The sequence below is a fragment of the Aspergillus neoniger genome (genome assembly GCF_003184625.1).
Source record: "Aspergillus neoniger CBS 115656 unplaced genomic scaffold BO87scaffold_25, whole genome shotgun sequence".
Lineage (NCBI taxonomy): Eukaryota > Fungi > Ascomycota > Eurotiomycetes > Eurotiales > Aspergillaceae > Aspergillus > Aspergillus neoniger.
Window position 1 is genome coordinate 568,049 of NW_020291153.1, and position 25,210 is coordinate 593,258.

General features: G+C 50.3%; 13 protein-coding genes across 13 annotated transcripts; 8 read left to right on the top strand and 5 right to left on the bottom strand.

Moving 5' to 3' along the window:
• Nucleotides 1-346: 346 nt before the first annotated feature.
• On the top strand, nucleotides 347-1,888 carry BO87DRAFT_408473 (Gfo/Idh/MocA family protein; the record flags this gene model as incomplete). The annotated part of the gene is made up of 5 exons (XM_025626158.1): nucleotides 347-351; nucleotides 550-596; nucleotides 661-681; nucleotides 736-1,263; nucleotides 1,320-1,888. The coding sequence occupies 5 exons, from the start codon at nucleotides 347-349 to the stop codon at nucleotides 1,886-1,888; spliced, it is 1,170 nt and encodes a 389-aa protein (XP_025477763.1).
• A 75-nt stretch (nucleotides 1,889-1,963) lies between these two features.
• On the bottom strand, nucleotides 1,964-3,368 carry BO87DRAFT_388673 (MFS transporter; the record flags this gene model as incomplete). The annotated part of the gene is made up of 2 exons (XM_025624868.1): nucleotides 1,964-3,096; nucleotides 3,161-3,368. 2 exons carry the CDS (start codon nucleotides 3,366-3,368, stop codon nucleotides 1,964-1,966), a joined length of 1,341 nt encoding a protein of 446 aa, XP_025477764.1.
• Nucleotides 3,369-5,898: 2,530 nt separating this feature from the next.
• Nucleotides 5,899-7,117, top strand: BO87DRAFT_441145 (dTDP-glucose 4,6-dehydratase; the record flags this gene model as incomplete). The annotated part of the gene is made up of 3 exons (XM_025627988.1): nucleotides 5,899-5,999; nucleotides 6,071-6,612; nucleotides 6,672-7,117. The coding sequence occupies 3 exons, from the start codon at nucleotides 5,899-5,901 to the stop codon at nucleotides 7,115-7,117; spliced, it is 1,089 nt and encodes a 362-aa protein (XP_025477765.1).
• Nucleotides 7,118-7,747: 630 nt separating this feature from the next.
• BO87DRAFT_388675 (uncharacterized protein) lies at nucleotides 7,748-8,124 on the top strand (the record flags this gene model as incomplete). Its single annotated transcript, XM_025624869.1, has 2 exons — nucleotides 7,748-7,886; nucleotides 7,937-8,124. 2 exons carry the CDS (start codon nucleotides 7,748-7,750, stop codon nucleotides 8,122-8,124), a joined length of 327 nt encoding a protein of 108 aa, XP_025477766.1.
• Nucleotides 8,125-8,797: 673 nt separating this feature from the next.
• Nucleotides 8,798-9,863, bottom strand: BO87DRAFT_441148 (amidohydrolase family protein; the record flags this gene model as incomplete). Its single annotated transcript, XM_025627989.1, has 3 exons — nucleotides 9,798-9,863; nucleotides 9,685-9,740; nucleotides 8,798-9,624 (listed from the first exon to the last, which is right to left on the bottom strand). Exons 1-3 carry the CDS (start codon nucleotides 9,845-9,847, stop codon nucleotides 8,798-8,800), a joined length of 933 nt encoding a protein of 310 aa, XP_025477767.1. The 5' UTR covers nucleotides 9,848-9,863.
• A 526-nt stretch (nucleotides 9,864-10,389) lies between these two features.
• Nucleotides 10,390-12,768, top strand: BO87DRAFT_441151 (fungal specific transcription factor domain-containing protein; the record flags this gene model as incomplete). Its single annotated transcript, XM_025627990.1, has 4 exons — nucleotides 10,390-10,622; nucleotides 10,687-11,122; nucleotides 11,237-11,615; nucleotides 11,669-12,768. The coding sequence occupies 4 exons, from the start codon at nucleotides 10,390-10,392 to the stop codon at nucleotides 12,766-12,768; spliced, it is 2,148 nt and encodes a 715-aa protein (XP_025477768.1).
• A 340-nt stretch (nucleotides 12,769-13,108) lies between these two features.
• BO87DRAFT_441158 (RraA family protein) lies at nucleotides 13,109-14,058 on the top strand (the record flags this gene model as incomplete). Its single annotated transcript, XM_025627991.1, has 4 exons — nucleotides 13,109-13,187; nucleotides 13,265-13,435; nucleotides 13,507-13,677; nucleotides 13,777-14,058. The coding sequence occupies exons 1-4, from the start codon at nucleotides 13,125-13,127 to the stop codon at nucleotides 14,056-14,058; spliced, it is 687 nt and encodes a 228-aa protein (XP_025477769.1). The 5' UTR covers nucleotides 13,109-13,124.
• Nucleotides 14,059-14,407: 349 nt separating this feature from the next.
• Nucleotides 14,408-16,106, bottom strand: BO87DRAFT_313415 (MFS transporter; the record flags this gene model as incomplete). The annotated part of the gene is made up of 4 exons (XM_025619617.1): nucleotides 14,408-14,665; nucleotides 14,739-15,523; nucleotides 15,574-15,847; nucleotides 15,912-16,106. 4 exons carry the CDS (start codon nucleotides 16,104-16,106, stop codon nucleotides 14,408-14,410), a joined length of 1,512 nt encoding a protein of 503 aa, XP_025477770.1.
• A 496-nt stretch (nucleotides 16,107-16,602) lies between these two features.
• Nucleotides 16,603-17,064, top strand: BO87DRAFT_428088 (Dabb family protein; the record flags this gene model as incomplete). Its single annotated transcript, XM_025627436.1, has 3 exons — nucleotides 16,603-16,621; nucleotides 16,680-16,908; nucleotides 16,965-17,064. 3 exons carry the CDS (start codon nucleotides 16,603-16,605, stop codon nucleotides 17,062-17,064), a joined length of 348 nt encoding a protein of 115 aa, XP_025477771.1.
• Nucleotides 17,065-17,303: 239 nt separating this feature from the next.
• Nucleotides 17,304-18,440, top strand: BO87DRAFT_339332 (Ldh family oxidoreductase; the record flags this gene model as incomplete). Its single annotated transcript, XM_025620616.1, has 2 exons — nucleotides 17,304-17,456; nucleotides 17,505-18,440. Coding segments are annotated over exons 1-2 (1,083 nt in total), but the record flags the coding sequence as incomplete, so codon positions are not given.
• Nucleotides 18,441-19,391: 951 nt separating this feature from the next.
• Nucleotides 19,392-20,416, bottom strand: BO87DRAFT_408476 (class II fructose-bisphosphate aldolase; the record flags this gene model as incomplete). The annotated part of the gene is made up of 3 exons (XM_025626159.1): nucleotides 19,392-19,659; nucleotides 19,738-20,247; nucleotides 20,322-20,416. The coding sequence occupies 3 exons, from the start codon at nucleotides 20,414-20,416 to the stop codon at nucleotides 19,392-19,394; spliced, it is 873 nt and encodes a 290-aa protein (XP_025477773.1).
• A 1,200-nt stretch (nucleotides 20,417-21,616) lies between these two features.
• Nucleotides 21,617-22,373, top strand: BO87DRAFT_363631 (GFA family protein). The gene is made up of 2 exons (XM_025621697.1): nucleotides 21,617-22,005; nucleotides 22,057-22,373. Exons 1-2 carry the CDS (start codon nucleotides 21,682-21,684, stop codon nucleotides 22,123-22,125), a joined length of 393 nt encoding a protein of 130 aa, XP_025477774.1. The 5' UTR covers nucleotides 21,617-21,681; the 3' UTR covers nucleotides 22,126-22,373.
• Nucleotides 22,201-24,172, bottom strand: BO87DRAFT_115013 (MFS transporter). The gene is made up of 3 exons (XM_025617907.1): nucleotides 23,803-24,172; nucleotides 23,257-23,713; nucleotides 22,201-23,184 (listed from the first exon to the last, which is right to left on the bottom strand). The coding sequence occupies exons 1-3, from the start codon at nucleotides 23,994-23,996 to the stop codon at nucleotides 22,360-22,362; spliced, it is 1,476 nt and encodes a 491-aa protein (XP_025477775.1). The 5' UTR covers nucleotides 23,997-24,172; the 3' UTR covers nucleotides 22,201-22,359.
• Nucleotides 24,173-25,210: the final 1,038 nt, after the last annotated feature.

Genomic DNA, 25,210 nt, shown 5'->3' on the forward strand with positions numbered 1-25,210 from the left:
TACGCTTTTCATCCGAGTCAAGAAATTAAAGGAAGGTGATTAGCTATCTGGAATCCTCTTACAACATATATGATTAGTCACACCCCCCTTGCGCCTTCCTCTCCATCTTGGCTGCTTGATAGCTGTCATGTGCGCAAGCAACGGACGCTCGGACGTCGGTTGCCGAAAGATGTTGGTTTTCCTGAAGTCGTGGGTCGTGAAGGACACTGTCAGACGCATTTTTAATTCCTGGTCATCCCTTGCTGATATAATCCATCCTTGTGCTATTATGACATGTAACACAAACCCCTCCCTTATGGCTGTCGTGACAGGATAGTGTGTCAGCCTGTCCAACGCCTGTCACACCATGGAGTGTTTGCACAAGTGCTTCTCGGTCTGAATGTGGGTGGGTGCACAGGTAAAGGCTCTCCAACTTGAGATGACCTGGCCCGCTATAGGTGCTCAATGGACATGTTCTATTTTTTGTCCACGAATAGCTATCGATTTCATGCCCAGCTCTGGGTTATGGGGTTGAGTGAGGTCGGCCATCTACCTATTCATCGACATGAGTTCCCATTCTGTGCCCGTGCCATTCGGCCTCCGTTGGGGCATTATCGGTATGTGTCTTGCTTACATTGCCTTGTCCGCGGATACGTTTATCAGACTGTTGACTTCTAATAGCCACAGGAAGCATCGCTGAGAGTATTACACTTGACAAGTAGTGCTATGATTCTCACCGGCTAACCCGCTATGTAGCATTTGCGAAAGACCTTCTCATTCATCCCGCCTCACGAGGTGTTACTGATGTGTCGCATTTATTGGTGGCGGTGGCATCTTCGCGATCCACCGAGATCGCCAGCCGCTTCATCAACAAGGTCGGAGCGCCGTCGTCCTGCATTGCGTATGGTAGCTACGACGCTCTGGTGGCGGACCCCCGCGTAGATGTCGTCTACGTCGCCTCTCCACATTCCCATCACTACCAGAATTCTATGCTCGGGCTGCAGGCCGGAAAGCATGTGCTCTGCGAGAAGCCCTTTACTGTGACGGTTAGACAGGCACATCGACTCGTCGAGACCGCTCGCGCGCGTAAACTTTTCCTCATGGAAGCCATGTGGACACGCTTCCTGCCAATCTCGGCTCAGATTCGGCAAGAAGTCCAGAATGGCGCCATTGGGCCCGTTATTCGGATCTTTGCTGATAACTCGATCGGAACGAACTTTTTGAAGGAGTTGAAGGACAGCTATCTTACCAAGAAGGAGTTGGCTGGGGGCGCGTTACTAGATTGTACGTGATGCTTAGCTTCTCTGCACGGAGCGATACTAACGATGGCTGGACTTTAGTGGGCGTATACCCAGTCCACTGGATCATGCAGACCCTCGCTCCCAGGCCCGATCCCAAGCCCAGCAGCATCCTATCAGCAATAACACCCCTTCTTGGCGCCGGGGTGGATGAATCGACAACCATTCTTATGACCTTCCCTGGCACAAGTCCGTCGCTTGAATCCGTGCAGGCGACTGCCAGTTCCAGCCTACGCGCCATGGCGGATCCGGATGGTCACACCCCAGTAGTACGAATCCAGGGAGACAGCGGGGAAATCCAGATCTATGGCCGGCCTTGGTGTCCGTCCAAGTACCGGATCATCAAACGAGTGCAGCAGTTTGGTATTACAGGTGGAGGGGAAGAGTTCGAGTATCGAGTTCCAGGGGGCGCACATGGGCTTTGCTTCGAAGCGGACGAGGTCGCCCGTTGTGTCCGAGATGAACGCCTGGAAAGTGCAATCATGCCGTGGACGGAAAGCCTGACTGTCATCGAGATACTGGATGCAGTGCGTAGGGCTCATGGGCTTTTCTTTTCAGAGATCGTCGAGTCGGAGGAGTATCCAGTAAATATGCCCGCCAAGATGAACTAAGAATGTGATCGGGCTTCCTATGAATATAATGCAAGATGCCTTTTCTAGGTAGTTTCATACATAACACCCCGTTGCCTAGATGATCTGGGAATTGGAGCGCGCCGTACCCCTTGACCTTTTCATGGGAGTGAATGCAATAGCGAGAATCATCATCAAAGCACTGAAGGTTCCTAGTGAGATGGCCATGGTCGCCCAACTCAGAGCTTCCCGAATGTATCCGGCATACAGAGGCCCAACCAGTGTCCCAGCAGCAAATGCGGCGTTACTTAGACCGTAAGCTTGCGAAGACGCCCCTTCATCCCCGAAGATCCCTGGACGTCTCTTCTCCATGTCGTCCTTGGCTAAGGTAATTTCTGTCATCATTGCAGGCATGGCAAGTGATACCCCACAACCGAAAAGGAATAAAAACAGGCGGAGCAGCACTGACATTACTTCCGTCGGTTTAAGTATCAACGAGAGCAGCATAAGGCTCGGAGTAATTAATGCAAAGCCCAGAATCGCCGGCCAGAACGGACCAAAGCGATCCACCACAAATCCGCCAAGCGGAGAGCAGATCATAGGAAGGGTATTGGACAAAAATACAATGGCGATGTCTGTCGACCGGTAGGGAAAAACCTCGGGGAGATACACGGGCAGTACGGCCTCCAAGGAAGTCATGAACGAGTTCAGCATGAACATTCCCACCATTGCCACGAGGAACCTAGGCATGCATATCAAGTATAACAATGCAGGCTTCCTTGGAGAGCCTGTAACAGGAGTACCTGCCACGTCTGACATTAGCGGACGCCCCTCCTCGTCGGAGAGGTCTTGCTTGACATCAATCTCATGCGACGGCGTGATGAGAAGCACCCGTAGCACAAACTCCAGTACTACAAGCACGAAGGCTGGGACAAACACGGCGAAGTATCCCGCTAGATCATATAGAAGCCCACCCACGATGGGCCCTGCGAATAAGCCAACGCTGAGACTCATGCTCGTAAAGCCGATGGCACGTCCTATGTGTTGTTCACCAACTGTGTCCAGCATCAGACTAAAGCCGATGGTAAATACTATGGCAGTGGAGCAGCCCTGTAGGATTCGAGCGAGAAGGATCAGAGTCAATGAGCCGGTAAGCGAAAAGAGCAGTGTAGCACCCCCCATAACCCCGACCCCAAGCAAAAATGGCAGCTGCTTCGTACGAGTTCGGTCGCCCATCCAACCGAATAGCACTGTGACCATAAATCAATAAGTATGTGCATGCAGTGAGGTTCTACTGACAATGGATGCACGTACATGAGCCCAGCATGATGGATGCCCCGTAGCTGGCAAGTAAGATGGAATTCCAACGCTGAATATCGGCATCAGTGAGACCTACACGCTCGGCGAGGGCAAATGGAAGCACAGGCACGACTAGTCCATAGAGGAAGATATCAGTAAAAACCGCCACGCAGACCACAATGACTGCAAAAGTGGTTGATGACCGGATCTGCTTCACCAACATGTTGCGGAGGGACAGAGCGGGAATGCAAGGCTGTGCAACACGGTCGCATATGCTGCATTTGAGGCGCAGGATACAGTCTATGTCCACCGAGAGATATAATATTTAAGTCACTGGAGCCTAGGCTCTTGTAAGCCCGGACACCTTATCAATCCCAGAAATTCCAGCAGGAAGGATGGTACGGCCCCATGGTTGTGCGACTTCTTCAATAGTTGGAAATTAGATCAATGTCATACAATGGCTCGCGCCGAAGATACCGTGGAGTCTTCACTTTAGTTGCAAACTTATCACAATATGTGATTATAGTGTTGTTCGTAAAATCTGACATCTCTTGTGTCTCCAGGCTGTGCCTTGGCATTGACTGGAGGACAGAACAAAAGCAAGGAAGTCGGTTAGTCCTCTCAAACCATTAACTTAGACTACCGTGTGTCACACTACTGCGAGATTTCCGGGTCTGTAATTGTGGCTCATTCCGTATATCGAGGACATTGAGACTTGCAGTTCCAGTGGCAATGGTTCGATCACTTCCAACAGGACACTCCGCCCGCACTTCCTGCCTATGTCGTGGCACAAGTAGTCATTCTATTTGGCAGCTAAAGAGATTTGGTTCATTTTGTGTGGAAAAACATATTCGGGTCCGAAAAGTTACACCACATCAATGACGATTCTTGTAGTCAGCATATACCCTTGATTGTTGGTAGTCATCCAGCCGTGCTCTGCAGGGATATGTTTTCAGTATCTCGAATATGAAGACCCGTTCTAACGCACGGCAAACCCAGCAATAACTGTCAGCATCTCAATCTGCTCTGGACCGTCTAATAGCTGCTTCTCCCAAAATGTTGAATACATCTGGCGGAGCCAGGGACGACTATGGTGGTGCTCAAGGGCATTGATATTGGCCCATCTGTGTAACCGGTCAACTGATTATCTTACAGAGATCTCAACCAGGCCCGTGCGACACATGCCTTTCAATGACTCTGAACTCTAAGGTACCATCAACTCGATGATGTTCTGTTAGAAGGAATGCCAAGCACGATGGTTCTGCCTGCTCCACAAGACGGGCCGTGTCGCAAAGAAGGTGTCTAACCTGATATAGCGGCGAATATCAGTGGATTATCAGCAATGCCTGACAAAGCGCGAGGTAAGGGGCGCATACCTCAGTCTCCTTTCCCGGGGCCGGTCGCAGGGTGGCAATAAGTTGGACCTCAGCCATGACTCAGTTCAGTTGGTGGCAGAACCGGCATGGTGACGAGAGGGAATATGGGCTTTTATCTTGTTTTCTTGCGCAACCTTGTCGGAGTTCCCTTTGTCGAGCCAGAGCCATTCAAGCAATTGGCGCTGGACATTGACCATGCTTGCAGCTCCATGAAGGTCAGCAACGCCTACCATGAGCATCTACAAACTCCTGGTGGAATTTCCCTATTACATTAAGCCTTGCTAATTCCTGGGCTTACTCCACGTAATCATAAACACCTCTCGTGTACATTGAGACAGCCTTTGACCATGATCTACCATTATGCAAGCATCTGTCGGACCCGGGTAAAAGACTCTTTGTACAGCACAACATGATATCTTACAGATGCCTCTGTGCATTATGTTGTGTATATCGGTATTATTGTTACAGAACTGATCGTCATAGATGCGGGAGAGGTGATCTCTGGCCGGCATCTTTAGCAAAGTGGAGCGGCTTCCTTGGAGGGAGAAATACTTGGTTTTTCAATATTAACTAGACAGTACTAGCATCGCTGGTATGTATATCCTTGTGCATATCGTCACAGATACCGACTTTGATGAGTGAACGTCGAACAGTGATATATCTGTCTTGGCCATCATTTACAGGGGTAGCAGTGGAGAATATGGTCTGCTTGTCAGGTTGACTAGGAAGTTCCCGCTGGTTCCTAGCCTCTTGTACACACATGTGTCATTGATTATGCCGGATAGGTTACGTTGACTGCATGAAGACACATCAGGGCTACTGTCTTCCTGTACACATGAATAACAAAGTGACATTGAGAACTGCAAATCTGAGGCCGGCTTTGGTCATGCGGGCATAGACCTGGGACACGAGGTATACATCATGTCATTTTTTGAAATTCGAATGACATTTGCGGGGACCTGATGGCGAAACTATTCGATATGGTGTCATTTGCTTGGGAGACAAGCTGATAGATAGACCTCCGCTTGTGGCACACCCCAGTAGCCTACGTCAACGCTGGCATTTCAGCACCATTCGCAAAAATTTTGACTCGGTGAACTGTTTCGGGCTCTACGGAACAAGGTACATCTACACCCACAAGTGTCTGAACTTCGAAGGCGCAGAGGCGTCGATATGGTGAAGAAGGTGTCTCACTCTCCAATATTGGAATATAGAAAAGCGAACATTATGTTAGATTCCGCCACCTAACAAAGAGAACAGTGCCCATTATGCTATAGTTGTATATCCTGAAGCTAATATTTCATTCATAGATGATCGCAACCTCTGTGCAAGATTTGTAGTGTTTATGTGCAATCATTACACAAATTCGGCGGCACGATGACTGTCCAACAGCGAGGACTTGGAAGCAATGGCTCAGATAATGAGGATGCTATGGGAAGTGTGAAAACCATCTTGGTTACTGGGGGCGCAGGATTTATGTAAGTTTATTACCAGGCGATGATCATTCGGATGTAGAGACATCGATAGGTGAATTAACACTGCATTTCAGCGGGGGCTGGTTCATTCGGCACCTCCTCCAGGTATATGGTACGAGGTATACGGTACTCTGCTTTGATATCCTCGATTACTGCGCGTCCAAGTGCAACATACACCCCGTCGAGCATCTTCCCAACTTCCACTTTTTTGGAGGCGATCTGTGCGACCCCGACAGGGTAACAGCTGTCTTCCAGCAGTTTACAGTGGATGCCATTGTCCACTTCGCAGCAAATTCTCACGTGGATCAGTCTCTGGTTAACCCCGTCTCTTTCACTCGGAACAACGTGACTGGGACCCATGTTCTTCTGGAAGCAGCACGACAGGCCGGGACGGTCGTACGGTTTATCCACGTATCTACTGACGAGGTATACGGAGAAAATCGACCAAACCAGGACTATGCCTTTACCGAGGAAGATCGGCTGAACCCGACCAATCCATACTCGGCTAGCAAAGCCGCTGCTGAGATGATCGCCAATGCCTATCGGTATTCTTTCCATATGCCCATCATAATAACTCGCTGCAACAATGTTTTCGGTCCCTGTCAGTACCCCGAGAGTAAGAGCTCCCTGATGACATTATAGAGGGCTGCTGGTTCCTGACGTATATTTTCTTAGAACTCATCCCCAAATTTGCGATGCAAATGCTGCGTTCCCAGCGTATGACTTTACATGGTGAGGGAAACGCAGTTCGTGGGTTTGTCTTTGCCGGCGATGTCGTGAACGCTTTCGATCTCATTCTCCATCGAGGTCTTGTATCCGAGACCTACAATATCTCCTCAAAGGAGCAGATTAAAGTCATTGACGTTGCGAAACGAATTCTACGGTGGTTTCACGCAGGTCCGAGCCATGCGTGTGAGCAATATCTCGAGACAGTGACAGATAGGCCCTTCAATGACCGGATGTATTGGACCGATGACTCTAAGCTCCGGCAACTAGGGTGGGAAGAGAAAGTTTCATTCGATGATGCACTTACAATGACACTAGAATGGTATCGAGACCATGGCGAAACATTTTGGTCTGATCCAGGCCCAGTCTGCAAATTGAATGGGGGTCCGGGGTAATCCTCCTTATTCACACTGGTACCATCGCTTTGCTTGCGTTGCGGGTGAGGTTAAGACCCATATATGAGGATATTACTACCGCCATATAACCGGTATCTGGATTCCACTCATGCTAGACAGAATACAGTAACTTTATCTTCTTATTGGACGGTTATTACACCTTTTGTAATTGTGCATTTCCCTATAAAAACATGAAGACGAGAAAGACATAACTTCCCTCGCTTAGCTGTTGACTCTCCAAACCTCAACCACTGAACAGCTTCGCCTCTCAGGCCAGCAAGTGCACACGTTGGTGCTTACTCCATGATTTGTCCTGGCGTTGTTGGTAAGGACATTGACTGTCAGCACAGAACCCCCTACAGGTTCGATCATCAAAGTGCAAGAAAGGACTTTCTTTGGACATAGAAACCGTGTGATCTAGCCAAACTGATAGGTTTCCAAGTCTTGATCCACGTAAGCCATAAGCCTCACCAGAAATGACCTTCCGAGACTCGCCGAAAAGCAGTGCGGAGTTTCCCAGGGCGCGGAAAAGAGCCGACGGCTGGAGAGTTCCAGCAGGCCAACCACAGCCTAAAATAACCATCATCATCAAACCCTTTCAGCTTCTGATTCTTCAAACAAACTACTACCATGTTTGCTTCAAAATCTGTCAGAAAGTCTATTCAGGCCATCTGTGCTTTTAGCACAAAGACCCCGACCGTGGCCGTTCTTCGCCAGGCTATTGACCCACCCGTGATCAGTGGCGTCACAAAGCCTCGCAAGCCGGGTGGTAAGCCTTCAGTACCCTCAGAGACATGCTTATAGCTGAACCCTTCCCAGGCTATCAGGATTCTGGCGCAGACATTGCTTACACCCTTCGGCAGAAGGGCGTGAAGGTCATAAAGTCAGATCCTTCGGCCCCAGTCTCCTCCAATGAAGGCTGGGCGTTCCCAGACACGGAGGAAGGAATTTACAGCGCGGCCCAGCAGGGCACCACGCATTTCTGGGCTAACACCTGTAGCCTCTAAGATCTACGTAGTGGGTCAGCCGCCAGGCCTGGTTGAAAGCTTTGATGACAAGGCATATCTGAACGATAAACTACGGGAGCTTGGAGGCTACACCTTACCAAAGTCCAGGCTGGTGAGTCCTGAAAATATCAGTGAAATTATCAACCATATCGACCGGTACCCAATCGTCGGCAAGCCTGTTCGAGGACGCGGTAGCTATGGAGTGAAAGTGTGTCATGATAAGGGCCAGCTACAGCGACATGTCCAGACCCTCCTTCGTGAAATCGCCACTGGTCATGCTTGAGGAGATTCTCTCTGCTGAGGAGGCAACTATCACCGTCATGCCTCTAACTATAGAGCATCCCCAACATTGGAGCATGCTTGTGCTGATCCTGTGGTGTATATTACTAACAATGTATGGCACCTTGAATGTAACATCTATGGGATATGATGCATTACTGCATTGACGAAGACAGAGCCACTTTTGAGTAGATATCGTTGGTATCGGCGATAATAAGTGGGAAAGCATGCTTCGGCTTTCATTGCCACATAGCTCAAGTCAGCGGTCGAGAGCTGCATTGATATTCCATTACCTGGACTGCTTAATGAAATAGACTAGCATTAGCGAGCGGCAGGAATACAATATTGATCAACAGGTGCCCGTCACAACCCACCCCTGCCACAATGTCTCATATCACGACTCCGTGTTGGTCCACCCCCATAACCTTCTTGGGTTATCCACAAACAACCTCCTCACCTGCGCCTGCGTTCCGGCCCACTCAAGCGTCTGTTGCAGAATAGCCTGATCGTCGACGTCCCTAAAGTCCTGCTCAACCAATCTCCCTCCAGCCCCATTCCCCTCCTTACTCGCCGTATGCGGCCAGTCGCTGCCAAAAACCACCATGTCGGGTCCATGCAGCATAAGTGTCTCCGCGATTACCCGCAGATCACCATACAGCGGCTCGTCCCGGGAGTTCTGGTACGGCGCCGAGATCTTAACGAAAAGGTGGTTTCGTCGCATTAGGTCCACCACATCTCGGAACCCGGGGATGCTGAAGGGATCGATCGCATTTTGTAGATTGCCCGTACGGGAAGCTGTCATCGCGTGAGCATAGTGGTCCGCTACGACGCGTACCCCCAGGGTTGGAATTATAGGGTGAAGGGACTTGAAGGAGGCGACAGGGACCCATAACTGCAGGATCCAGTTGTGAATTCGCGCGATCGACGCCGCGCGAATGGTATCTGCGGTAATCTGTGCGTCTGTCCCTTCGTTACCATAGTTAATGCGGATTCCGCGGACGTCGGCGTCGTGAAATGTTTGAAGGGTAGTGTTATCGATTTCCGCCGAGAGGTCTAAGACGCAGACGCCGCGATAAGTACCGTTGGTGGAGCGTAGGGCGTCGATAAGGACGCTGTTATTAGTTCCATATACGCTGGGTAAGACAATGACGGCATGCTGAATGCCGACGGGGCGTTCAAATGCCAGGGCCTGCTCGCGAGTCGCAGCTTTGGGGGTGTAGTCTAGCAGGGCAAGTCGGTCAGATCTGGGCTTACGTTCTGAAAACGGTCAACAGCGCGCACCTCTGTCAGGACTGAGGGGGAACTTGTCGGATTCGATGATATGAATATGAGAGTCCCTATCTTCGAGTCAACACCAAAGTGAATAGTTGGTTGCCACGAGCCAGGGGAATGACCAAGCATATTTCGGGACTGTTAGCCCGGCTTTAGCCTTGACGATTGTCATGCTGACGAGAAAAAACAACTGTCAATGTTAGTGGAGCCTATTACTTTACGTAACAAACGCACTGTCTGTAGAAGGGTAAGGCCAGCAAACTTGAAAGGCATAATTGGAAAACTGCAGACACCAGCGACTACCGGCAGTCCCACCAAGTTGCCATTCTTAAAGTGTATTTTGATGATTTCCCCGGATCTCAGATCAAAGCATCTCCACTCTCACCCCGCAAATATCTGTGCTGGGAGTTCGGCAGAGCGGATTTCGTTTGAGAACTGAAGACTGCTTCGTGGTCTATCGGATCTATCCGAAGCTGGCGTTTCCGAGTCTACTTATTATTAGAATGGCGAACGGACCGATGCCGCAACTAAATATTAGTTAGTACGTATATATATTTTGCAGCGCACCTCGGGTCGGCTGCCAGCCGAGATTGACTACTAGGCTGTCTTTCCCCGCCCCCCGATCAACTTGTTGCCTTCTCTGACAACGATATACCCGCTCACTGCCCGTCTTTTCTTCGGTCTCGAGACCCCTGTATTGTATTGTAGCCAGATATGCCAGGATGGAGCAGCGGAGCCTACGATCGTATCCAACCGAACTGGTCCGCCCTTCTGCAAACACAACCTCTAAGACGCGGACCCCAACTGCCCCGACTCGGCATAAACGGCGTCCTTCGGCTTGTGTCCGCTGCCGACGGCGAAAAGTCCGCTGTGATGGCGCCGTACCCGCATGCTCGAATTGCGCGAGAGCTGGTGTGGACTGTTTGGAAGGGAGAGCTGCGTCTGCTGTGTCCAGAAGGTGGCTTTCCTCCCTGGTGTTATGCTGTCTGCTAATATCCATTGATTTGCTAGTCGATTATACTATCTCGAACGGCGTGTTCGAGAGCTGGAAAGACTGGAGCCATTTCCGTTACGCGATAATGCTGATAATGCTGAGAGTACCGACAATAGCCGAAGCGCCTGTGATCAACATGCGTTGTTTGATGGGCATAATGCAAGTCCAACACCGGCCCCTGTAGTCGTCGAGAATCATGGCATTCACCTGGGTGAAGACCACCACAGCCTTGCCGTGCAGTCACCAGCCGATCCGGGCTCGACCCAGATCACTCGCAACCAACCGCTGGCCCATGAAGTTGGCCTTCTGTCCCTCGCCAACAACACAGAACCAAAATACCTAGGACCATCATCTGGTATTTCTTTTGCTCGGCTTATCTATGAAAGCGCACCGCAATCACAAGGCCTCCCACTGTCGCTATCTCAAGGCCAAGGCACGCATAAACAGCCTCGCGTGCTTCCGCCTACAGGGACAGGACGGGCGCTCAGCTCAGATGCATCTAGCATTCCGCCCATCCCTTTACCCTCTCCGGCCGAATGCCAGCAATACGCCGAGGCTTAATTTGAGGGCACATATCTCTATCCTTTCATCTCACAGCAAGGGCTCTATCAGCTCCTAAGCCAGATTCAGAAGTATAATGAATCTTCTACATGGAACCATCCGCTTCCGATCCGATTAGCTGCGGCGCAAGTGGGCCTTGTTCTTTCCCTGGGGGCACGGTTCCTTGAAGTACGCCTAGGGTCCAATTTTGATTCCAGTGATCTTTTCGTCTCTGCCATGACTCACAGTTCCCAGATCTGCCTTCAGGACAGCATGGAGGGTGTGCAAATTTTGTTACTGATGGTTCTTCACAGCTTCTATAGTCCAGAGGGTCTGAATGCTTGGTATCTGCTTCACACTATCATTGCAAGCTGTCTGGACCTTGGACTTCAACGGCGGAATGGATGTGAGTTGACGCAACGAGATGTGAGCGCCCCAATGTCTGACCTTGTCCTCTAGATGCAGCAGAGTTGAATTCGGCGACATACCGTCTGGCCGCACAAAGACGTAGCGTCATCTTCTGGTCGGCCTATTCAATGGATCGGACACTAACCACTATTCTCGGTCGTCCATTGACCCTCAGAGATGAGGCCATTGATCAGCCATTCCCAGGCCTGGATGCAAGTAATGAACTTGAAGAAGCAGCAATCAGGTGGGATAGTGCAAAAATGATGCACCATCCGTACGAGCAGATACCGTCGACATATCTAGCATTTATTTACTCCTTACGATTTGACCGAATTACTGCTGAGATCAAGCTCATGATATACCGCGTTTCTCGCTCACCACGACGCTTTCCCTGGCCATCAAACATATCCTCCTGGCAACGGGAGACAGATCAAGCCTGCAAGAATCTCCTAACTGAAGTCCACACTCAGCAGCGCGGGCGTTCCGTGTGCGGTCCTAGCTCACTATCTGGAACTACCGTGCAACGATTGGAGATCAAATTCCACCAGTGCATCATGCTTCTCTACCGACCCAGTCCTCAACTGGCATATCCGACATTCGCAGCCATAGAGTCTTGTTTTGGTAGCGCAATGAAGATAATCCAGATCAACACGGAGCTTCACCGCTTCAGAAACATGGAGTGGTCGTGGCTCTCTGCCCACACTATCTTTGTTGCTGCCATTACAGTTCTGTATTGCCTCTGGGCCTACCCAGCGGTGAGGGATCTGACGCCAGCGACCGTTCCATTATCCCGTGTAAACTCCGCCTTGAAGCTCCTGACCTTCCTTAAACGGCGGTGGTCTGTAGCAGAGGGGCCATGCGAAAAGCTCTCACGACTGATTGCCCTAACCCACGAAACTATGCGCGAGACCGCTGAGAACCAAAGGCGATCTGCGACTGCGGATGACATTACAACGCATCCAACCGCCGAAACACAGCTTGGAAATGGGGGTAGCATGGTGCCACAAGAGGACGGTAGATCGCTGCTGATAGATGAATTGGGCATCCTACGAGATTTGTTTGACCTCGGCTGGCTTAGTGATTGGGGCTCGGATCCTACCCAGCCACCAGTTTGGGATACTTCCGAGCTTTTGAGGGCCTTTGATAGTTAGGGTAACTTTGCCGTAGGTAGTCTTGGAGAATGACCTGATCCCCAGAAGACCGTCAAATTCATCATTTCTGTAGCTTGAATAAGTACTTCCCATTATGTATTTGAAGTGTAACTATATCATGACCTTGCTCGACTATCTCATTATTCTTTTGACTCGTTCATCAAGGACACTCATGTAGTCCGCGTAGGCCGAGCCTCCCCCGCGAGACGGCAACCCCCCGAAGTCCGTCGGATCAGCCGATATTGCCGATATCGCCCATTCACGACGCCAGCAAATTGTATAAAGGCAATTGAATGCATTTCGGCGGCCTCATCCAGATATCATTTTCACCGACTACTATCGGGCTTGTCTCAAAGATGACTCATACGAGCAATTCACAAGATATCATCGAGCGTCTTAAGCAATGGGGCGCTTGTGACGTATGACCATGACCATGCACAGACCCAACACATTGGTACTTTTTGGTCAGCTCGTAATCAATGCTAATTTACACTAGGTTGCCGACGGCCTCAGCAAACTCAAACACCCAGACGGAGGCTTCCTCGAAGGCCTCACCCTCTATTCACCAGATTACCTAGCCGGAGAGACCAAGATCGTTGGCCAAGCATTTACGGTGAAATTCGTGCCAAAAGACGACCAAGCTGCGCCGAGACTCAGTGGAAACTATGTCCGTGACGTCTCTTTTCTGGGCATGCAAACTCACAGCTTTGCTTTGGCTGACTGCTTTCTATGAGGTAGATTGATATGGTCCCACCCGGAGTTGTGATTGTGATATCCCAGCCCCTCCCACAGGTAAACTCCGTCTATGGTGGGCTGATGACGCTGCGGGCACAGGCGGTAGGTGCAGCGGGGGTAGTGATTGACGGACGTGTACGAGATTTAGGAGAGCACCGAGCCCTAAAATTTCCTGTATGTCATATTTCTTCTCCTTCCTCATAAGTCATCATGGCCAACACGTTGGCGCTCTGGCTCCAACAACACGACTAACAGCTACGTTAAATGGTACAGCTGTTCTCCAGATATGCCGGCACAACAGCTGGTGGGGCAGTCTGTCGGCCTTCTGAAGTAAACGTTCGCGTGCGGCTGCACTCTGAACATCAGGAGGCTTGGATTAACCCGGGTGATTATATTGTGGCCGATTTGAATGGAGTTGTGCGTGTGCCAAGGGAAACGGTGGAGGAGGTGCTTGATGTTATTCCGGAAATTGTGGAGGCCGATCGGAAGTGTGCAGAGGGGATTAGGGCGGGAAGGAGTGTACAAGATGTGTTCAAGGAGTTTAGGGGGCGGTAAGGGTAGATTATAGGTGATATAAAGCGTGGTTGCAATAGCCTAGCTACCCGGTCCTTCGCGTCTGGTAGTACATCCGTCCATGAAGAGGCAGCTTTAGCAAAGGAGATCCCAAGAAAGCTGATTTGTCTCGTTTCGTCTAATTGTAACCAGTAGTTTGATTACTCAAAGGATACGTTCTTCAATGACTCTGAGGCCCAAATATATATCTGAATTGACTGGGGCCAATCAGGGAACACACACCGAACTAGAAAGATGACATTGCCAGAAAGCAGTGACTACAAAGCAGCATGGAGATGTTGGAAGAGCAGTGACTCATCCGGTCCTCAAAATGCGCTAGCTTTTGGGTAGGCTAGGCAATGTATCGGAACCCCTCCCTTCGCGCAATGCGCTCTTCATCAGAGACACCAGCAATCTCTCTCTGGCTGTGGCCTCTCATCTCCTCCGTCACGGTTGTCTCCCCCCTATCGATGCGCCGATTAGCGCGACGGAGAACGAATCGCATGAATAGCGCTAGCACAATCGCACCGAGTGAGAAGGATGAGTTCGCTGCCATGGCGGTCACGTACCGCGGAGCGGAGCTGTCGGGGTAGAAGTACGAGGAGAAGATCTGCAAAAGCACTGTTGGCATGGTAATCCTTTTATTTGATTCGTTCGCTGAAGGTAAGGAGGTTGGTATGTACTTGCGAAAGATTCCCAAAGGCATTAACAAATGCCACAGCCGACGCCCGCTTAATTCTAGGCCTAAGCATTGTTTTCTGCGTCCAGGCCAGCACGACAGCGTTCGAGCCATGCCCCCCGGCTACCATCAAAATCATGGCGAAGTACCTCGCGCCCGTGTTTAGCGTAGCGGCCGCAATAATGAAACCGGCAATCGCAACTGAAAGTGGCCATATAGCGTGAAAGGACGAATTGCGAAGCCGATCAGCAGACCAATTATTAGCTATAGAGATGACTAGGGCTACCATGTACGGTGGCACAGTAAGCAGCAAGGTATTAACAGTGCTAAAACCTAGCGTCTTAACGACGGCGGGAAAAAAGTTGGACGTCGCACTCGCGACTTGGATGCAAAGAAAACTGAGCGCGAAGGCGTACAGCCGCCAGTCGCTAAAAGCCATCTGGAATCCGTAGCTCCAGCGTTCATCATCTTCGTCAACCTGACCGGCATCCGCAATTAGGCGCCATTCGGCGACGGCGCGCTCTTCCTGGGTTAGCCAGGGGGTATTCGAGGGGTAGTTTGGGAGGATGAAGAAGGCCATAAGAGCAATAAAAATGGTTGCTGAGCCCTCAATAATAATGATCCAGCGCCATGATTCGAGCCCTCGGGCCCCGTCTAGACCGCTTGTAATGCCGGCGCCGATAAGGCCGGAGAATGCGCTTCCCAGCTGGGAGCCGGAGAAGAGAAAGGCGCTACGTACTCCCATTTCGGAACGCTTATACCAGGATGAGATGAGGAAGAGCGCGCCGGCTGTTAGAGTCATGTCAGGAGGGTCACACGGGAGGAGGTTGGAATCTTACGATAAAACGCTGCCTCAACAAACCCAAGCAGGAACCGGAGAGCATACAAACCGGCTGCGTTGTGGACGACTCCTACCAGCGCAGAGAGCATGCCCCAGATGACCATAACGGACGGGATGTAGAGTGAAGGGCGTAGGTTGGCCAGAAAAATATTGGATGGGATTTGCATCAGCACGTAACCAGCGAAAAGCAGAGCCACGGCTGTAGCATAGTGCGTGCTGCTTAGGCCAAGGGAGCCCTCAATGCCGGCTATCTTTGCAGCTGATATGTTGTTCTACACCACACAAGTCGTGTTATCATGAGGCCCAATCAAAAGTGCACAGGGAGGGAGAAATTACTCGATCCAGGTAGTTCATCACGGAAATAATCCATACACAGAGCAAAAGACGCATATCCAGTTTCTTCTTCAGCCTCCTCTCTGCCAGGGCAAATTGCTCGGGAGTCATTGTCCGGGCAGGCGTTAGTCGGTCAGGCTCGAGACCACTTTTGCCTGAACTGACAAGCTCGGTATGCTCGACGGATTTGTGCTCCATGGTGTAACTACGTGAGTAACAGATTTTTCCAAGCAGAAGTTGTGGTATATGTTGAAATGAGACAGTAGCGGAGGAACTATCATTGCGGCAGCTTCACTACATGGGATACCCATCATCAAGTATACCCTTTCCCCACGGGGATGCCAAGCAGTCAAACCCCACGGGGAGAGCACTTCAACCCCGCTGAAGCAGCACTTGGCAGGACTAGTCTCAACACGGTATCCTAGTACTATGAACGGTAATGTCGGTCAGGGCTTCGGATAATAGCCATGGCAGTGATAAGGGGTTCTTCGGGGCAGGAGGCGAACGGCAAAACGCCGAAGAAATGAGGTTATCTTCTCCTACCCCGTGAACGGTTAGAGCCGGGACATGTCTTTATGTATTAGTACACCCAATGTCCATATAAAATTGTTCGTTATTGGCTATTTCTACTCTAGTTATCATTTCATCTCCCAAAGACAGAAACTAGCGCCACGGTATCTGCAAACAGAGCGAAATGACAATCGTGCACATGGGTACACTGGCTCTCTTCTAACCGCGTATTCACAAGCTAACAAACTTCTTTGATGTTAGTGATGTTCAAGTTCCGCTCCGATGTAACTGCGGCGCATAAAGAGACCTTCGCTCGAGAACTCAAAAAGCTCAAAGATATGGACTGCGTGAAAGGACATCGACTAGTCGTGGGAGGGCCCTCAATGACCGACGCCATTGAACGAAGTAAGGGGTTCGAGTTTGCGCTTTTGAGCTTTCATGAGTCTCTTGCAGACCTAGAGAAGTATCAGGCAAGCAAAGAACACCACAGGTGAGCGGCAACCTAATAAGTGTCTAGGAAGCTGCTAATGTGGTCGTTGGGTGTAGGGTTACAAGCACGTATATGTTTCCATACAAGGAGGACCTGGTCCGTTTTGACTTTGAAGTTCCGCCGGAGGACGAGTACATGTTTTTGTTCTCCCAGTAAAAAATACTCCAAGATAGTTGCCGCTGAGAAATATGTGAAAAGGGCGAGTTTGGACTTACTGCACCCTGTCCCATTCAATAAATTACCCGTAAACACTACTAGTGGGGTGAGTGTCGGCGTTTAACCGACCTAACCCCCTCATCCGATTCTCGGAACTTCCGACCTTGGCAGCTATATAAATATACTCCCTCAGACGCCGAAAGGTTTTGCACGTATCTAACCACTTCCTTCCTCTCACCATTAAGATGTCCTCCACTAAACAGCCACGTTATTACGCCGATCCGGAAAAAGCAAAGGAGTTCGCGGCTGCGCTCCTCGTCAAAGCAGGCCTCGATTCAGAGGACGCACGCTCGATGGCAGAGTGCTTAGTCCTAGCCGATGTCCGCGGTGTCGTAAGAATCCCAAGTACTTTGTTTCTAGTACTATCTAACAGATGATAGGATACTCATGGTCTTGCAAGGCTTCCGCAGTACCTTGATCGCGTTAGCAACGGCCGGGTCAACGCCCGGCCAAGCATCAAGATCACCAATAAAACCCCCGTAGTTGCACACCTGGACGGAGATAACGGCTTTGGCTTCGTCGTCGCAACTCGCGGTATGGACGAAGCTATCAAGCGTGCAGAAATCTATGGCATCGGAATGGTAACGGTCAACCACTCCAATCATTTTGGCATGGCAGCAACATACGTCCTCCAAGCACTCAAGGCAAATATGATCTCGCTTGTCTTCACCAATTCCGCCAAACAGATGCCCCCTTTCGGAGGGAAAGAAACGCTCCTCGGGATCTCACCGTTTGCCGCCGGTGCTCCGTCAAACACGGAGGTACCATATATTCTTGACATGGCGCCCTCTGTTGTTGCCAAGGGAAAGATCCGACGCGCTGCACGCCGTGGTGAGCCTATCCCTCCGGTCTGGGCCCTAGATACAGATGGGAACCCGACAACGGACGCAAATATCGCCTTAAACGGCAGCATGGCGCCAATTGGAGGGCCGAAGGGATCCGGTATTGCGATTCTTATGGACATTATGTCGGGCGTTTTGGCAGGCGCCGAGTTTGGCGGACAGGTTGGAGACCAGTATAAGGATACGAAGCCCCAGAATGTAGGCCACTGCTTTATTGCTGTCAAGCCCGATGTCATCATGAGCACGGAGGATTTCAAAGCTCGAATGGATACACTTGCGCAACGTGTGCACGGGGTTAGTCCGGCGCCCGGATTTTCGGAGGTGCTGTTTCCTGGGGAGCCCGAGCACCGGTTGGGGTTACAGAGGCGGGCTGAGGGCATTCCCTATGCGGATGCGGAGAAGACTCTTTTCGCTGATGCCGCAAAGCAGTATGGTGTCCCAGAACTACCACTATCGGATTGTCCGCTAGCATTAGGTTGAAATCGTGGAAGATCAAAAGACGATGTAAAGGCGTATAGCAATGCTCTCATTGAGAACATACAATGAGTCGTTCAGAGTCTCGCGACGTCCGCTTAATCATATTGAGCTCACCCACCTAGGTCAATGGTTGATTACCTTGACTTATACCTACGGATACTATAATTTAGGATGGTATATGTGATTATAGGAATGTTTCGTCAATTTTGGTTGTGATAATGTAAGACCAGGTTATCATTCAATGGTTATCATATTTGCCAAACATATATAAGTAACTACATCTCAGACCTATGGAGACAATAATAGCCATGCGTCCCTATCTACTCATTTATACCAATACCTTCTCAAATCATGATCGTTACCATTTTCTCACATTTTGAGTGCCCTGAGACCTTTTGTTCATCTGTTTGTATGCACTTTTTTTTCCCAACTAGATGAAAGGCATCCATTGCCAGGCAGCTACATCAGAGTGTTGTCGAGCCTGTGCAGTTGAGCTTGCTGGGATGCTCATACTTGTGATTCACTCTTTCCATATACTGCTATTTCAAAAATGTAGCCATTAACCCCACCCTCGGTCGGCCATGGCCGGGCCAACCCATCGGACCGCTACCGAAGAGTTCGGTTAGATCCGTCTTTCCCGCGTGTTGATCGCCTCGCCAGTCGACTTGTTTTACTTTTTCAGAAAGAAAGAATCACTCAACTACTGGTCTTTGGGCGGGTAGTGGGTGAAATGTGGACATGTAACTATTGGATATTGCAAAGAACAGAATGCTGACATTCTACTGGTGTCCATTTCTTCGTTCTGCACATATAAACATCGATCTTTAGTAAGGAAAACCTGATATCAGACTAGGTTTTGAAGTATATACTCGGTGCACGCATCCTTGACAGGCCAATTCGGGAAGAATCTACACTGATACCACACTCTCTATGAATACTCAAGCGGGATCAAGCCTTGCCTGCCGAGCCAAACAATTTCATCACCCTTTCCACCGACTCGGCGTAGATCTCAACTGCCCGTACCTTGAGCACCGTCAACTCCAGCTTTCCCGCATTCTCCGCCACAAACGCCGTGTAGTTGTCGCGCACCGTCCGGTTAACATTCACCTTGCTCATGCCACATTCAATTGCCCTGAGGAAAAGCTCGTCCGAGACCGGATGCGTACCATGCAGGACGAGCGGAGTGGACGGGACGGCCTCTTCGATCTGTTGGAGCCTGCACAGTAATGAATACAGTCAGTGGCCCTTTGATCTTCACAACCTAACCACATTGGAGAAATGAGGAGTAGCCTACAGCTCTAAATCCCAACATCCCTCTGCTCCCACAACCCCGTAGCCCCCATGCACATTCCCAAAGCTGGGCGCCAAAAAGTCTGCCTGAGTCGCCTCCAGGAACTCCCGTGCATCGCCAGGCCTCGTCATCACACTGCCTAGGTCCATGTTAGGATGGCCATCCTCGCCACCCTCAATCCGCCCTAATTCAACCTCGACCGCCATACCGCACTCATGCGCCCTGGCTACCGTGCTCGCGCAGAGCGCGACATTCTCAGCCTCATCCATGCTGAACCCATCAATCATTATCGAATCAAAGGGGAGTGTGAGAGCGAAATCGATGTCATCGGGTTCGATGCAGTGGTCTAGGTGCACAGCGATGGGGACGGAAGCGGCATGCGCAGCAGCGACGACGAAGCGGATGAAGTGTGCGCCCTGGAAGTGCATAGTCCAGGGAAAGAGTTGGATTATGGCGGGGCTGTGCGCGCGCTCGGCGGCGCGGATGACTGCCATGATGCCGTCGGTGTTATAGCTTTGGTTAATTCGTTAGGTCTCGTAGTGGGAGAGGATTGGGCTGGAAGACTGATTCACGGGGGAAATATGTACCAGTTGTAGGCGCCGACAGCGTATTTGCTATTCTTTGCGGCATGGAGGATGGAGCGCGAACGGTTAGTGTGGTGAGATTGAGAGCAGGTGGACATTTTGCGTGCCAATTTCTGTTGAACCAAGAGGTTAATTTGGAACATTTGAGGCAGTAGTCACTTTTCTACATTAATACTCAACGCGTCACCTAGCTCAGTCCCGACGGACTTGCCTCCGAGGACAGCTCCGTCAACGGGGAATTCCGAGCGCGCCTTTACCGAGTCCGAACGGTTGCCGCGATCAGTGGCCCTCCTTTCCTGGTGATCGTATACCTAGTTTAAAATTATCTGCAGATTAATAACTTGTCATGGATAGTTTGAAGGGAAACGGTGAGAAGCGTGGCTTCTTCCGGAGGAGCTGGGCGGCCCTGCGTAAATAGGGGAGTTGTACCTGAGACAGAGTTTCTTTGTATGTAGTTCATATCATGGTCTAGTGAATTGTTCAGGAAATGGATAATGTAGTGTCTTCAAAGGGCCGTGTTCATGCTGACAGTTTTCCCGGTAGTTGGGTCTCACGGTAGTAGGCCCGGATATCATGGGTCGTGTATGAATTTGTATTAGACACCATCCTACGTCGAAAGTTTGAGGCGGCCATGCCTTTGAACGGGATCAGATTGAATTAATTCCAGGCAGTTACCGCGCAGGATATGCAGATATAGTACTGTGGTAGAAAAGTAGTACCAGAGGTATTCCATATTACCTATGCTGAGATGGTTCGGTGTGGGATGGACCTGCGGTCTAGTTGCATGCTGGTCAATATATTCCTCACACTCTATGTGTAAGGTTAATATTTGATCTAACTATCTAAATATCCTATCAATCTGTAACCTCTATCCCTAGTAGGTATCGGGGTTATATTAAACGCGTGCTTCAGAACAATTTGTGTCATCGTGGCATTACGCGTCCAAGTCATTCAGACAAAAGCCTCATGAAGAATATAGAATATTCTAGAGTGCCTCATGTACTGGGAGAAATATGGGATCAATATTTGTCATAAATTTGATTTTCCACAACAGAGAAAGATAATGCATAAATAAAGAGTTAGATGAAAAGGAGATGAAGAAAATGAAAACAGAAAATGGTTCCGTCAAAGTAATCAAAAGACCCCGAAGATAGTAAGCCTCTGATAGAGCAAAGAAAAACTACCATCAGGCGTATTGGCGGGGAGCTGCGGTTATCCACGCTGACGTGAGATTGGTGCGGGGATAGCCTTGCTTACGGCACTCCTTTTAAAAGAAGTGCAAAGCCCTGGAAGACGAGGTGGCTGAAGGGAGTACAAGTTCCATTCCACGGCCATTAATGCCCAAACCTATCAACCGATCATCATGTCCTTCTTCCCTACCCCAACATCAGAGCAGAGCATGCACAAAGGCAACTGCCACTGCGGTGCTGTGAGCTTCCGCTTTTCGCTGTCTCCGCCTCTGTCCGAATATCCTGTCGTCGACTGCAACTGCTCTATCTGCAGCAAAAATGGGTACCTGCTCGTGTACCCCTCGCTCAAAGACTTCACCCTTGAGAGCGGCGACGAAACAACCCGGACGTACCAATTTGGCCGGCGTCAGGCGAAGCACGAGTTTTGTGGGACCTGCGGGAGCAGTTGTTTCATCCGGCTGGTGGCAGAGGACGCGCCACCAATCATAGCAGTTAATGTGAGTGCATCGGTGTTATTGAAGGGCCAAAGGTGATGCTAATTGATCCAGGTCCGTTTGCTGGAGGACTGTGATCTGGACAAACTAAATTACAAAAAAGTTGATGGAAGGTCTTTCTAACCACATTATACGTACCAGCCGCCGCTCTATCAAAATCTTATATTCACGAGATGCAGCCAGTCAACGTCACTCGGAACACTCCACTCACTGTCGGTATATGTAACCTCGTCCATCTCATATGAACAAGAGACATTGGGGGGGAAGGTGGTAACTCGGATATAACTTTGGTAATATAGGATGTTCTATGTACATTATTCTATGAATGCTTTTGTCTATACACGTCTAGGGTATCTTTTACAACTTGACCTGAAATCGAGGGTGCGTGCGGATGCGTGCCCCGTACCGCCAAAAGAACAGCGGACACGCACACATCACGAGCGCAATGAAGGCGAGAAGAGAATTGCCCCATCCCAAGCCCAGGGCATCGTACATGGAAGGTCCAGCCAAGGGCAACAGGGCCCCAACCAGCGATCGTAGACCCGTGTTGGCGGCCGTCACCGAGGCGGCGTAGCGGAGGTAGGAGTCGACCAAATAGGTACTGGCCGACATGAAGACGGTCATCAGGCCAATGGCAAAGACACCAGTGCCGAGGATGGGCACGATCCAGTGCGTTTGCGCCTTGGCTGCCCAGCCGTACCAAAATAAGCCGATGGGGATGGCCCAACAACCGAAGACCATGGGCGGCAAGCGTGATTCTGGGGTGAAACACCCCTTGGCCGAATGGGTGCGCGCAATGTGATTGGAAACGGCGCCACAGATGACGAGTCCGATCAGACAGCCCACACCGAATCCCAGATATGCCAGGCCTGCGACGCCTGGGGAGAAATGATAGACGTCCTCGAAGATGGATGTGATGGTGGTGAACATCAGGTACAAGTACCCATAGGTGATGGCGGCAAAGAGCACCATGAGGAGGACAATGGGCGATTTGACGAGGAGCTTAATTGGGCGAGCCAATGCGATCAGAAGAAGCTCACGCACCTGCTGGCCACGGTCATGGACCGAACGTAGGTTGGGATTGCCCGTAGCCTTGCGTAATCGGGCCGCTTTCCGCTCCAGAATGACGGGGGCATAGGTTTCACGATACCAAATCATGCACAGAATACTCATCACTGCGGTCTATGGCCAAGATGATCCATGTATTAGCGGGCGACGGGAGGGGGCGGCTGGAGTGTGGAAGTCTGGACTTACAGCGATCGCGATCACCCAAAACACCCAGCGCCAGCCTTCAGCTTCGGCGAGGAAGCCACCAGCTACCGGTCCTACCACGGGGCCGAGGATGGGCCCCATGGCCCAGACGGCCATGATACCGGCGCGCTTCTCCTTGGGAACCATGTCGGCCACGGTGCCTGAGCCGATGGTGAGGGGGCAAACACCGGCGGTACCAGCCAGAAGACGAAAGACGATCAGCTGTGGCATGGTTTGGGCTACGGCGCAGGCGATGGTGAAGATGAGGAACAGGATGTTGCATGCATGATAGAGGGGCACTCGACCATAAATCTCCGAGAGCGGGGCGATGAAAAAAGGGCCGATCATATATCCCAGGACATAGACAGACACCACGAAGGAGGCGAGCATGGTACTGGTGGAATGAAAATCGATCATAACGTCCTCCACTCCGGGGGCGAACATGGAGGAAGCCAAGGGTCTAACGTGGTGGTATTAGCTATTAGCACCAAGAACGGACAGCATGGAAGAGGATATGATAAGCAAAAACATAGCAGCAGCGAGACATACGTGATAAAGGTGTTGAACGCCATGAGAACTAACTGGCGGCCTTTTTTCCAGCGAGGCCAGTTGAATGGGTTTTCGGGGTCATCGGGGCCATCATAATCTACGACGTTGTCTGGATGCAGTTCGGTAGGCTGCAGAGTCGCGGGCGGCTGACCCTTTTCCAAGTCAGGGTTGGCGAGGGTATCGGATGCACCCATCTTGGCCCTCCTCGGTAGGTATAGTAGAAAGATTTGGAGGGGGAGGGGAAAAGAACGGAAACAGGGGTAAGCAGACTACATCTACTGGATAGAAGGGCAATGACCCAGATTTTATGCTGGGAGGATTTTCAGACGACTTGAGGACGAATTGGCCGCAGCCCCATCGCATGTTGACCCATGGGAAGTTATGCCGACCGTCAGGAACACTGGCAGATTAGAAGAATAGCAAAAGTCGTAACCGAACGGGTTATGCCACACTCCTACTTAGTACTAGTTTCCAGAACCCTTTCGGCTGTCTTCGATCCGCGGGCCAATGGGAAGCGTCAGTAGCCCCTAATACACATAAATCCCCCATCATAAATGCCCCTGCACAGCGAAACTAGTCCCTGGCCACCATTCATGTTGATGCATAATTGATAGATGTCTAGCATAACACGAACGAGACTAACTGAGTAAATTGAATAATTTAATAGTTACAGTTATTCCCGAAGAGCTTACGTCAGCTAGTCCTCCTCCTAAACGTTGCTTCTTTCTCTGAAATATTCTTATCTAACATGAAGTAGAATTGGAATATACCTCCTTGTAGATGAGGGCAGATCATTTGACGATATGGTCAGGCGATATTAGTCTTCTGATGGGGAGACAGGGCATGAAACACAATGTCTTCATTCTGCACAGAAGTTATGCTGTGCTCGGCTCTCTGGGTTTTCTTCCCGAAAGTGGGGCGACCCACTAAAGCCAAAACAGGAATTAATGGCCGGGACGAATGGGAGACGAAAACGAGAACGGAAGCGAAAAGTCACATCAATAAATATGACCAGGAAGACATAAGCGAGGGTAATAGTAGCCAGTCTGGATGTGCTGGTCGAGAGAGCTAATAGCACTACAGAGCAGCATATCAGGTTATATACGTACTCTGGGTTAGACTTGGAAATCCTTGGTTGTGGTTGCTTCCTCTGAGAAATCAAACTTCGAGCCACCCCTTCCATGCACTGTACTATATGGAAATATATCTTCAATCTGCTACTAATACATTCGAGTGCCCCGAGACACAACATAGTTATGACGACTTTAGTAGCAACCCCAACTCGTTCTCAACAATGAATAAGACGGGGAGGGATCTTTACAAAAACATCAATATAATAACCCTTTGTCACACCGGCTTTTTGTTGCATTCCACGACACAGAAGCACTTTTAGTGGTGGAAGCTCTGA